The sequence below is a fragment of the Periplaneta americana genome, chromosome 5 (genome assembly GCF_040183065.1).
Source record: "Periplaneta americana isolate PAMFEO1 chromosome 5, P.americana_PAMFEO1_priV1, whole genome shotgun sequence".
Lineage (NCBI taxonomy): Eukaryota > Metazoa > Arthropoda > Insecta > Blattodea > Blattidae > Periplaneta > Periplaneta americana.
The window spans coordinates 5,083,710-5,097,832 of NC_091121.1; the positions used below are offsets into that span (position 1 = coordinate 5,083,710).

The 14,123-nt window shown below is 32.5% G+C and overlaps 1 protein-coding gene across 2 annotated transcripts in view; it reads left to right on the top strand.

Moving 5' to 3' along the window:
- Positions 1-14,123, top strand: part of LOC138699428 (myrosinase 1-like) — a 64,276-nt gene that overhangs the window by 21,120 nt on the left and 29,033 nt on the right. For both annotated transcript variants that reach the window (XM_069825287.1, XM_069825288.1), the window contains exons 3-6: positions 2,467-2,601; positions 8,059-8,181; positions 9,871-10,060; positions 12,973-13,070. In XM_069825287.1, coding sequence (XP_069681388.1) covers positions 2,467-2,601; positions 8,059-8,181; positions 9,871-10,060; positions 12,973-13,070 — 546 coding nt within the window. The remainder of the gene's footprint in view (positions 1-2,466; positions 2,602-8,058; positions 8,182-9,870; positions 10,061-12,972; positions 13,071-14,123) is intronic.

The following is a 14,123-nucleotide window of genomic DNA, read 5'->3' on the forward strand; positions in this document are numbered from 1 at the left end:
ATAACCCACAATTAATTCCCGATTTACCACGAAAATCGTCTGTAGCTGCATTTAGATTGGCAACAGGCCATGACTGTTTGGCCAACACCTGCATAGAATTGGAATATATCAGTCCCCTAACTGCCCATTGTGCAACTCAAACCAAGAAATGGATTCGGAACACCTTAAAATCTGTGCTTCAGTGGCTGGCCATGATAATATCTTTAAAAAAACATTGGAGTGCAAGAGGTCAAATGACTTTATTGTCAAACGCCTGGCATTAGAAAACGACAACAAATTGTTATTTATATTTTAAAGTTAATACATTTTTTAACTTTATTAGGTGAAAGATATTTTTGCAAAAGTGTTAAACCAATACTTCTAGATATGTTTGGTCATAAGTATAAAATATAATTCAACGCAATTCAACGCAATTGAACGCAAATTTTCACCGATATCTTAAAAACTGAGTTATCGGGGAAACCATTTGAACTAACCAAAAGTCACGGGCGTGATTTCGTATGTCTAATACCCCGTAATGGTAGTGGTTTCACTAAATCTGAAAATGCTACACAACTGCATTCAACTTCCACTCCAGCGAAATCTCACATATCTAGGAATATCCTTCAACTCCGAACTCTCTTGGACCGAAGTAGCTAAAGAAACCTGGAGGAAATATAACGCAGCCACCAGAGCAATAAGCTACCTAAGTGGCATCAATCGACCCGGTTGTATAACCGAAACACTCCTCCACCTATACAAAGCATTGGTTAGATCCCTGTGCATACATCCCTCCATTTTCCTCGCACAAGCCCCTCCAACGACCCAATCAAAATTCGAAGCCCGCGAAAGAAGAATTCTCCGCCAAATCTTTCACCTGCACAGACGCACCAGAAACAACACAGTTTACACTACCACAAAAACAAAGCCACTCTTCACACACCTAAACAACATAAACAGGAAATACACACATTCGGCAGTAAATCGCGTGTATACACAACACATCTTCGCAAATCCACCGAACACAAACAACAGAACAACACTGGAGAAACTCCTCTACAACTACCACCGGCCCCCACCACCAAACTAAAACACACAAACAAAACCGCAAACACGTGTTGGAAATTTGAATACTGTCTGAGAGGACTCACGACAGCAACAGAGAGGCTGATGAATAAAATAACACCACACCATGAAAGTCTCCATAACCATTCAGACGCTTCTGCCATCGGAAGGGGAAACTTAAAAAAAATGTATGTATGTATGTATGTATGTATGTATGTATGTATGTATGTATGTATGTATGTATGTATGTATGTATGTATGCACAGTGTTCTGCCCAAGAGCAGGTCTTTAACTGCAAACCCAGCATTTCTCATTCTTCCCAATTTCTTGCTTTCCTCTTAATCTCCCCATATAATACCTTAACGTTGTCTATCAGCTGATATCTTTTACCCCGAACTCTTCTCCCGTTCACCATTCCTTAATTACCGCAAATTAACAAATTAGGCCTACACCAAAATAAAAGGAACCAATCACTGCACTCACACACCTACTGGCACTTAACCCAGAAATAGTGTCATGTATGTAAATATGTTTATATTGTTATTTATATACAATGGCTGTAGAGGCACCCTAAAACGGCCAGAAATGTCAATAAACAAGAACAACTACAAAGGTAGTGTACATTCGACATATATGTTGAATTTCATTATTTTTTCAGTAAGTAAAATGTGCATGCTTCCCCTTAATCGACGTAAAGTATTTAAATTTAATTTTTGGTTATTATGCGTAGTGTAGGATGTAATCTGAAGTTGTTACTTGGACTTCACTATTCCAATTAAGTATTTCTATTGTTAATCTAGTACAAAATTTAAATTCAATCTTTCGTTTAGTTTGCGTGTTATATTATTCTATGCAGACTTGATCTCGGAGGTTCGGATAAAGTATTTTAAATACTGAGTATGTTAGTTTATTTTTAAAGGTAAATTCTCATTCGGGGTACTATATTTCAAGAATAATTTTGAAGTCTTATTCGGTTTAATATTTAAATGTCTTCTATTTTCCATTATTTGTTTAAGTGGATTGGCAACAATATTTTTGTTTTCAGTTTATTTTTTAAATAAATTTTTAAAACTAAATATGAAATAAATAACTCTAAATCCATCTCTCACTACCAATACCTTTAATCATTCAAAATTTGTATTTGATCAAGGATTGATTGAGCGATATAAATGTTGTACGATTCCCCCAGATTGACAACTTCTGATGTATTCTACTGTATACCCAAATTAAAAACTATTTCAGATATAAATTTTAACAAATGAAGGCAAAATTTCTTAAAATTAAAATCCTAGATGTTAAGGACATACAAGAAACAACTGACATTTCATCTCATATTTCACCATATTGTATAGTATCTATATATGACCGCTAGTTATTTCGATACATGGGTTGTAATGAAATATTTGTTTCCAAATATTGCAGATGGACCTATACCGATTCTCCATAGCCTGGACTCGAATCATGCCGACAGGACTTCCCAACAACATAAACCAAGAAGGGATCGATCACTATAACAAAGTTATTGACAACTTACTAGACAATGGGATTACGCCAATGGTAACGAACGTTTTAAATTGCAGTAAGATATTTTAAAGCAGTTTCCAACTTCATATTATATGCTATAATAAAACACACTGTGTAATAATAGTAGTCTACGTATTGCATGCTATAATAAAACACACTGTATAATTATAGTAGTCTACGTATTGCATGCTATAATAAAACACACTGTATAATAATAGTAGCCTACGTATTACATGCTATAATAAAACACACTGTATAATAACAGTAGCCTACGTATTGCATGCTATAATAAAACACACTGTATAATAATAGTAGCCTACGTATTACATGCTATAATAAAACACACTGTATAATAATAGTAGCCAACGTATTGTATGCTATAATAAAACACACTGTATAATAACAGTAGCCTACGTATTGCATGCTATAATAAAACACACTGTATAATAATAGTAGCCTACGTATTACATGCTATAATAAAACACACTGTATAATAATAGTAGCCTACGTATTGCATGCTATAATAAAACACACTGTATAATAATAGTAGCCTACGTATTACATGCTATAATAAAACACACTGTATAATAACAGTAGCCTACGTATTGCATGCTATAATAAAACACACTGTATAATTATAGTAGCCTACGTATTACATGCTATAATAAAACACACTGTATAATAACAGTAGCCTACGTATTGCATGCGATAATAAAACACACTGTATAATAACAGTAGCCTACGTATTGCATGCTAAAATAAAACACACTGTATAATAATAGTAGCCTACGTATTGCATGCTATAATAAAACATACGTATAATAATAGTAACCTACGTATTGCATGCTATAATAAAACACACTGTATAATAATAGTAGCCTAGTATTGCATGCTATAATAAAACACACTGTGTAATAATAGTAGTCTACGTATTACACGCTATAATAAAACACACTGTATAATAATAGTAGCCTACGTATTACACGCTATAATAAAACACACTGTATAATAATAGTAGCGTACGTATTGCATGCTATAATAAAACACATTGTACAATAACAGTAGCCTACGTATTGCATGCTATAATAAAACATACTGTATAAAAATAATAGCCTACGTATTGCATGCTATAATAAAACACACTGTATAATAATAATAGCCTACGTATTGCATGCTATAATAAAACACACTGTATAATAACAGTAGCCTACGTATTGCATGCTATAATAAAACATACTGTATAAAAATTGTAACCTACGTATTGCATGCTATAATAAAACACACTGTATAATAATAGTAGCCTACGTATTGCATGCTATAATAAAACACACTGTGTAATAATAGTAGTCTACGTATTACACGCTATAATAAAACACACTGTATAATAATAGTAGCCTAAGTATTACATGCTATAATAAAACACACTGTATAATAATAGTAGCCTACGTATTGCATGCTATAATAAAACATACTGTATAATAATAGTAACCTACGTATTGCATGCTATAATAAAACACACTGTATAATAATAGTAGCCTACGTATTGCATGCTATAATAAAACACACTCTATAATAACAGTAGCCTACGTATTGCATGCTATAATAAAACACACTGTGTAATAATAGTAGTCTACGTATTACACGCTATAATAAAACACACTGTATAATAATAGTAGCCTACGTATTACATGCTTTAATAAAACGCACTGTATAATAACAGTATCCTACGTATTGCATGCTATAATAAAACACACTGTGTAATAATAGTAGTCTACGTATTACACGCTATAATAAAACACACTGTATAATAATAGTAGTCTACGTATTACACGCTATAATAAAACACACTGTATAATAATAGTAGCCTACGTATTACACGCTATAATAAAACACACTGTATAATAATAGTAGCGTACGTATTGCATGCTATAATAAAACACATTGTACAATAACAGTAGCCTACGTATTGCATGCTATAATAAAACATACTGTATAAAAATAATAGCCTACGTATTGCATGCTATAATAAAACACACTGTATAATAATAATAGCCTATGTATTGCATGCTATAATAAAACACACTGTATAATAACAGTAGCCTACGTATTGCATGCTATAATAAAACATACTGTATAAAAATTGTAACCTACGTATTGCATGCTATAATAAAACACACTGTATAATAATAGTAGCCTACGAATTGCATGCTATAATAAAACACACTGTGTAATAATAGTAGTCTACGTATTACACGCTATAATAAAACACACTGTATAATAATAGTAGCCTAAGTATTACATGCTATAATAAAACACACTGTATAATAATAGTAGCCTACGTATTGCATGCTATAATAAAACATACTGTATAATAATAGTAACCTACGTATTGCATGCTATAATAAAACACACTGTATAATAATAGTAGCCTACGTATTGCATGCTATAATAAAACACACTCTATAATAACAGTAGCCTACGTATTGCATCCTATAATAAAACACACTGTGTAATAATAGTAGTCTACGTATTACACGCTATAATAAAACACACTGTATAATAATAGTAGCCTACGTATTACATGCTTTAATAAAACGCACTGTATAATAACAGTATCCTACGTATTGCATGCTATAATAAAACACACTGTGTAATAATAGTAGTCTACGTATTACACGCTATAATAAAACACACTGTATAATAATAGTAGCCTACGTATTACATGCTATAATAAAACGCACTGTATAATAATATTAGCGTACGTATTGCATGCTATAATAAAACACATTGTACAATAATAGTAGCCTGCGTATTGCATGCTATAATAAAACACACAGTATAATAATAGTAGCCTACGTATTGCATGCTATAATAAAACACATTGTACAATAATAGTAGCCTGCGTATTGCATGCTATAATAAAACACATTGTATAATAATAGTAGCCTACGTATTGCATGCTATAATAAAAACACACTGTATAATAATAGTAGCCTAGGTATTGCATGCTACAATAAAACATACTGTATAACAATAGTAGCCTACGTATTGCATGCTATAATAAAACACACTGTATAATAACAGTAGCCTACGTATTGCATGCTATAATAAAACACATTGTATAATAATAGTAGCCTACGTATTGCATGCTATAATAAAAACACACTGTATAATAATAGTAGCCTCTGTATTGCATGCTACAATAAAACATACTGTATAACAATAGTAGCCTACGTATTGCATGCTATAATAAAACACACTGTATAATAACAGTATCCTTCGTATTGCATGCTATAATAAAACACACTGTATAATAACAGTAGCCTACGTATTGCATGCTATAATAAAACACACTGTATAATAATAGTAGCCTACGTATTGCATGCTATAATAAAACACACTGTATAATAATAGTAGCCTACCTATTGCATGCTATAATAAAACATACTCTATAATAACAGTAGCCTACGTATTGCATGCTATAATAAAACACACTGTATAATAATAGTAGCCTACGTATTGCATGCTATAATAAAACACACTGTATAATAACAGTAGCCTACGTATTGCATGCTATAATAAAACACATTGTATAATAATAGTAGCCTACGTATTGCATGCTATAATAAAAACACACTGTATAATAATAGTAGCCTCGGTATTGCATGCTACAATAAAACATACTGTATAACAATAGTAGCCTACGTATTGCATGCTATAATAAAACACACTGTATAATAACAGTATCCTTCGTATTGCATGCTATAATAAAACACACTGTATAATAACAGTAGCCTACGTATTGCATGCTATAATAAAACACACTGTATAATAATAGTAGCCTACGTATTGCATGCTATAATAAAACACACTGTATAATAATAGTAGCCTACCTATTGCATGCTATAATAAAACATACTCTATAATAACAGTAGCCTACGTATTGCATGCTATAATAAAACACACTGTATAATAATAGTAGCCTACGTATTGCATGCTATAATAAAACACACTGTATAATAACAGTAGCCTACGTATTGCATGCTATAATAAAACACATTGTATAATAATAGTAGCCTACGTATTGCATGCTATAATAAAAACACACTGTATAATAATAGTAGCCTAGGTATTGCATGCTACAATAAAACATACTGTATAACAATAGTAGCCTACGTATTGCATGCTATAATAAAACACACTGTATAATAACAGTATCCTTCGTATTGCATGCTATAATAAAACACACTGTATAATAACAGTAGCCTACGTAATGCATGCTATAATAAAACACACTGTATAATAATAGTAGCCTACGTATTGCATGCTATAATAAAACACACTGTATAATAATAGTAGTCTACGTATTACACGCTATAATAAAACACACTGTATAATAATAGTAGCCTACGTATTGCATGCTATAATAAAACACACTGTATAATAACAGTAGCCTACGTATTGCATGCTATAATAAAACACACTGTGTAATAATAGTAGTCTACGTATTACACGCTATAATAAAACACACTGCATAATAATAGTAGCCTACGTATTACATGCTATAATAAAACACACTGTATAATAACAGTAGCCTACGTATTGCATGCTATAATAAAACACACAGTGTAATAATAGTAGTCTACGTATTACACGCTATAATAAAACACACTGTATAATAATAGTAGCCTACGTATTACATGCTATAATAAAACGCACTGTATAATAACAGTAGCCTACGTATTGCATGCTATAATAAAACACACTGTATAATAATAGTAGCCTACGTATTGCATGCTATAATAAAACATACTGTATAATAACAGTAGCCTACGTATTGCATGCTATAATAAAACACACTGTATAATAATAGTAGCCTACGTATTGCATGCTATAATAAAACACACTGTATAATAACAGTAGCCTACGTATTGCATGCTATAATAAAACACAGTGTGTAATAATAGTAGTCTACGTATTACACGCTATAATAAAACACACTGTATAATAATAGTAGCCTACGTATTACATGCTATAATAAAACACATTGTACAATAATAGTAGCCTGCGTATTGTATGCTATAATAGAACACACTGTATAATAATAGTAGCCTACGTATTGCATGCTATAATAAACCACATTGTACAATAATAGTAGCCTGCGTATTGCATGCTATAATAAAACACACTGTATAATAATAGTAGCCTACGTATTGCATGCTATAATAAAAACACACTGTATAATAATAGTAGCCTAGGTATTGCATGCTACAATAAAACATACTGTATAATAATAGTAGCCTACGTATTGCATGCTATAATAAAACACACTGTATAATAACAGTAGCCTACGTATTACATGCTATAATAAAACATCCTTTATAATAACAGTAGCCTACGTATTGCATGCTATAATAAAACACACTGTATAATAATAAAAGTGCTAATAAAACTTATATTTCTCTCATGAAATTATTTTATGATTTTCAGATAACTCTCTTCCATTGGGATACGCCGAAATATCTTCAGGATCTGGGAGGATGGACCAACTCGTTTACAGTCAAAGTTTTCATCGAATATGCTCGAGTGTGTTTCAAACACTTTGGTGACAGAGTGAGTAATACGATTGAAGAATTCACATGTACAGGGTCAACTGTAAATAATGTAATTAATTTCAGGAAGTTATTCTTTGAGATATTTGAAAGAAAATAATTAATACAATTTTGCGCATTTTTTCTTCCTTTTCCAGAAAAAAAAAAAATATTTTTTTCATAACGAATTATGAGAAAGCTACTGAATTAACCACCAATATGCTCAATCAATTTGAGATAATAGTGTATTATAATAATAAAAAATTCTAGTGTTATCCTTTAAATGTGCTGATATTTAATCTGAACAAATGCAACTTTTCGTTCTGCAAAGGAATTTTACAATGTGACATTCGACCAGACCTGTAATTTATGCGCATTTATAAAACAAAACTAAAATTCTTTCATACATTTACTATCATAATACCCTGCTCTCTTAAATTGACTGAACATATTATAAATTCAATCAATGACTTTCCCAAAATAAGCTGTGAAATGTTCATATAAAATAATTTTTATCTCGAAAAGGAAGCAAGACTGAGCAAAATTGCATTGAATTTTTTTGTTTGAAATATCTCAAAGAATAACCTTATGAAATTAATGACATTACTTACGGTTGTAAATACATATCTTCTCACCATTCGTGAGTTGCCACAAGGGACAAAGAGTACTTAACCATAGAAATTTTTACAAGTTCAGGAAAAATAATTAATTTTGTTTTAACAATTAAATTCCTACAAGTACATAACTGCAAATCATTTTTTTTAGATTAGTGAGAATATACCTATTTTTAGAAAGGTAAGTGTTACAAAAAAGTAAAGAATGCTACTGAACTTGGTTTGATTTCGAATATAGGTGATTCTTCGGGAGAGCAATTGATCCTTTCAATGCAGCTAAGGTTACAATCGGAATAATAGATGTAGGTATTCCAAGCCTCTTAAACACATCTTTCATGAAGAGAGTAGTGGTACCTCTTGCTCCAACCAGAAGTCCGATTACTTCAAGCTCTTTTAGCTGGTATTTTTTGAGATAATAGGGAATGGTAGGATTGTAGATATTCTTTTTTGCATTATCAACTTCTGCTGGCTGTTCCTCATCCGTTTCGAAACGCACAGTGGGATCAATTATGAATCCAGATCTTGTAGATTCCTTGAAAGCTATTATATCTATGCGCCGTGTACTGCCAGTGACGGAGAGACCATGTACTTCTTCAAAGGTGTTGTAATCGACATCTTTAAGGGCAGTGGCTATAATTGATCGTACTTGGTGGTGTCTAGCGTTTCGCAGAGCTTCGCCGTGCGGACAGGATCCCAGGACGTGTGCAAGAGTTTCAACCTCGTTGTGGCAATGCCTACAACGGTTGTCCTGAGATCTTCCCGGCACAGCACGTACTGCAGCAACATTTCCAACCATTTTAATGCCATCGCGCCATTCGCTGTTGGAGAGTCCTTCGTGTTTACAAATCCATTTGTTGGCACCAGGATATTGTTTAAATAAAACTACGCCTTTCCCTTTCTGTGGATGACGACACCAAATATCAAAGTCTCTGTTCCTCAGAAGGTTACGACTCTTTGTAACATTTAAGAAATGTTCATTCTTTGTATATAACTGTGATTTCATCACAACTATTTAATTACTGCTTTAAAAATTGGAAACATATCATATTCAAAATGGCATAAATATTAGCAAGATTAATGTTTTCTTTCTCACCTAGGTTAAATGGTGGATAACTATCAACGAGCCCAATGTACACTCCGTCGCCTACGAAGGGAATCCCTACCTCATGTTTAACCCTAATATTTCGGCACCAGGTGTTGGAACGTACATGGTAGCAAGAAACTTGATTTTAGCACATGCCCATGCTTACCAACTTTATGACAAGGAATTCAGAGCTTCTCAGAAAGGTGAGTGTTCTTCATATTCATTACATCTTAGTACAGCTTTCCATAAAACGATGTATGCACCATGGAACAGTTATTCAATTCCCCATTGAGGAGGCTTGTAGAACTGTAGCTCTTGAGAGCGACTACTATACTCCCCTTTCTTACCCCACCCACCTTTTCTACCAGTGCGGTCATGACGTTCTAGTTACGCTCGGCTGCATCAACATTCATTCTCGCGGCGGAAGGTATACAATACGCTATCAAGAATTACAAATGAACAGATAATAAAATCCTTAGGAACATACTTTTAGAAAGTAAGAAAGAAATGAATGAGGGAAATAAATAAATTAAAAGACATCTATACTAATAATAAATCTGTAGCCGAAATTTTTCAGGTAATTTTCGATTTTCCAAAAATAAATGGTCCTAACATATACAATTAACCACCCTGAAACCGAAAATCGCTTTTTTGAAATTTTTGTTTGTATGTCTGTCTGTCTGTCTGTATGTTTGTTACCTTTTCACGCGATAATGGGTGAACCGATTTATATGAAAATTGGAATATAAATTAAGTTCGTTGTAACTTAGATTATAGGCTATATGGCATTCAAAATAAATTATTTAAAAGTGGGGTTATAAGGGGGCCTGAATTAAATAAATCAAAATATCTCGCTTATTATTGATTTTTATGAAAAATATTACATAACGAACGTTTCTTTAAAAATAATTTCCGATAAGTTTTATTCCTTGAAAAATTTTGATAGGACTCATATTTAATGAGATACATGAGTTTTAAAATTAAAATAACTGCCATCTAAGGCCGTGTAATGAATTAAAAAACAAATGACTTCGTCTATAAGGGGCCTTGGACAGCAACAATCGAAAGCTATGAAAGATAGCCTACAGATAATGTTTCTGTGTATGAAGTAATATCAGAAGCTTAATTAACCGATTTGTGTAATTAATTATTATTTCACCATTGGAAAGTGTAGTTTCTCTAGATGGACATAATGCTATAATGTTATTACAGTAACTTCTGAGTGAATCGAGGACAGGTAAGATTAAAATAGCTTCTTATGCACGGAAAACTTGATAGGCTATTCTGTACATTCGTTTCCTGTATTTCCTAAAATAATTTTTATGATCAAATGAGTGGTCTCTGGATCAAAATGATCGCATTTTAATTATGCAAATACAATTTAAATTAAGTAACATAATAAACGATTTATCCTTATATCAAACACGAATGTTCCCTGGATCAAATGTCCTATTTTAATTATGTAATTACTTTATATTTATTTCTAACGGGTGCAGCGGAGCGCACGGGTACGGCTGGTGTAAAATAAATTTTAAAATGTATGTGTGCATATAATGTAATAAGGTCTCCCTATGTATATATCGTCCTATTACTGGTAAAGCCGATTAAATCCACTTTTTGTGTAAAATAAGTTAAGTACAGTCCCCGACTTGTCTTTCCGTGCTTTGTATTCCACTAAAATGAAATAAATCCGAAATGTTGCTTGCAGGCAACAAACCAATTACTTTATTTGAAGAATTTTTTATGATTTTTCGTGCATTAATAAAGTTTTAATTCCTGTTTTTACAAAACTTGTATTACTGGTCTTAACTGGTTTTACTAGTAATAGGACGATAAATAAATTGTACGTTGATAAGTGAGTGATAGCTATATGACCGGATGTCAATGCTGTCATTCAACATTGTAACGCACTCCATTCAAATAAATAAATAAATAAATAAGTAAATAAATAAATAAATGAATGAATGAATGAATAAATAAGTAAATGAGTAAATAAGTAAGTAAGTAAATAAGTAACTAAGTAAGTGAGTAAGTGTGTGACTGAGTGACTGAGTGAGTGAGTGAGTAAGTAAATAAATAAGTAAATAAATAAATAAGTAAACAAATAAATAAGTAAATAAATAAATAAGTAAAAAAGTACATAAGTAAGTAAATAAGTGGGTCTAAATAGGTAAGTAAATAAGAATATAAGTAAATAAGTAAACATACAAACAAAAAATACGCGTACTGCAGTTTAAAGAGAACTGGAACATGGCAAAATCTAAACCCGTGAAGGAATACTACTTCCAAAGGAAATGGGAATATGATTATTTTGTTCTTGAAGACGAAAGAATTGCTTGTTTACAGTGTTCCATCCAATTTATTTCCACTCGTCATTTCAACATTAAACCACATTTCAACAAAGTCCATATTAAGAATTATAGAATGCACAAACTTTCGGGTAAGTTCATTATTACGAACTGTATATTGATTATGTATTTATATACTGTAAAATTAAGGACGTCACTCGTTGTGTTCATTTTGAATTGAAATTAATAGTGAATTTCAAGGTTCATTACTTAAATGATATAAATTTATGTTTCCATAGGTGATGATAGGAGGAGAGTTTTCGAAAATCTAAAACAGGTTAGGTGCAAAGAAATCTCAAAGAAACTACCGACAGGAAATCTAGCATAATTGTAAACCTTGAAACGAGATAACGCATTATAAAGACAATGAATTTATTACAATCCTTCTTGAAAGTTACATGCCGTCACTGATGGACCTTTGACGACAAGGGAAGGTAAATAACCCTACGCGGAAGTCGATCATCCCAAATAGAAGTGGAGTGAGGCTGACGTCATATTTCCCCTCCTTACGAATTCTGCAGGCCTGCCCTTGAGCATCTGATTTCCCAAAGCGTCACACAGCGTCTCACGTGTTGTCGAATGGATAGGCCGAAGCGGGAGATTTAAACACTTCATTGAACGTTTTCTACTCAGTTCCCTCTAAAAACTCTAGAAGTCTGTAATGGGAATTTCGAAACCCACTGTCTATGTATATAATGATGCGCATTTGTTGAACTCCAGCTGTTATTCGTAATGTTTCAGATATTTTCTGTTGTCATTTGTTTCAGGAAAAATTTCGTTAGCGCTGCATGTGGGGTGGTTAGAGCCCTTAGACTTGAACTCTGCCTACGATAAGGAGGCGGCGGATGAGATGAATATTAGGGTGGTAATTATTTTAGAATAAAATTCCTCAAATTTAATACTCATTTTTCTTTTCACGTTTCCTATTCTATATATTTTATTTACGATGTTTTTTTTTTTCCACCTTCTATCGTCTATACTTTATCGTATTATACTTACTTCCAATAATCATTTACATTTTTTTCTGCTTCTCGTGTTTTTCCTTTTTCACTCCCTTCTTCCCATTTTCTCTTCCTCTTTCTGTATCTGTACTTCCTCTCCGGTCTCTTGTGTTTGGTTCTCTGTCATGTGCCCCTTCTTCTTCTGCCATTCATTAGATTCAGAATAATTTCGTGAAAACTGACAGTAAATTAAAGTAATAAAAATATCCGTAATTATCAGTGTACAAACATGTTCCAAATGTGAACTTCATTGCTTTTCCAAATGTCTGTCTTATTTAATATGCTTATATATCCTCTTTCAAAACGATAACTACTGACACAAGTGCTTACATAATGTTAAGCTGTGATGTCGATATTATTCTCAATGTTTAACATGCAATATAATCCTGCTCATATACGCAAGACAACCTGATCATATTACAAATTTTGGCTATTATGAGCAACATGTAACTGTTGAAGAAATTTAATTATTAAAGAAATGTGATACAAGTAATTTTTTGTTCGCGTAGATCAGTAGTGTCAGAGTTGTAAGCTCCAATACCGGTTGTGGAGCTAGATCGGAGCTTGAACTTGCTTATGTCTGTGGAAACACCGGAGCTCGCAACCAGTCTAGTGGAGCACTCCGCTCCGTCCTGTCTGACATCGCTGGCGTAGATGATGAAAGCCAGGAGATTGAGCTTTAATTTTATATCAACTTTTTCAACATCATTTCTTAAGGGGAGGGGATGGAATTTTTTGGTGAAAAATGAGTAAATTAAAAAAAAATTTCTTTAAAATACTCTGTGATATGTGTGGAATGCATAGCATAACATTTTGTGGGTATTTGTGCCCTTATCGGATGTTGAGTCGCCATTTTTAAACTTCCTGAGTTATGGATTTTTAAATCACTCGCCCACTTTTATTGTTCTTTTCCGGTA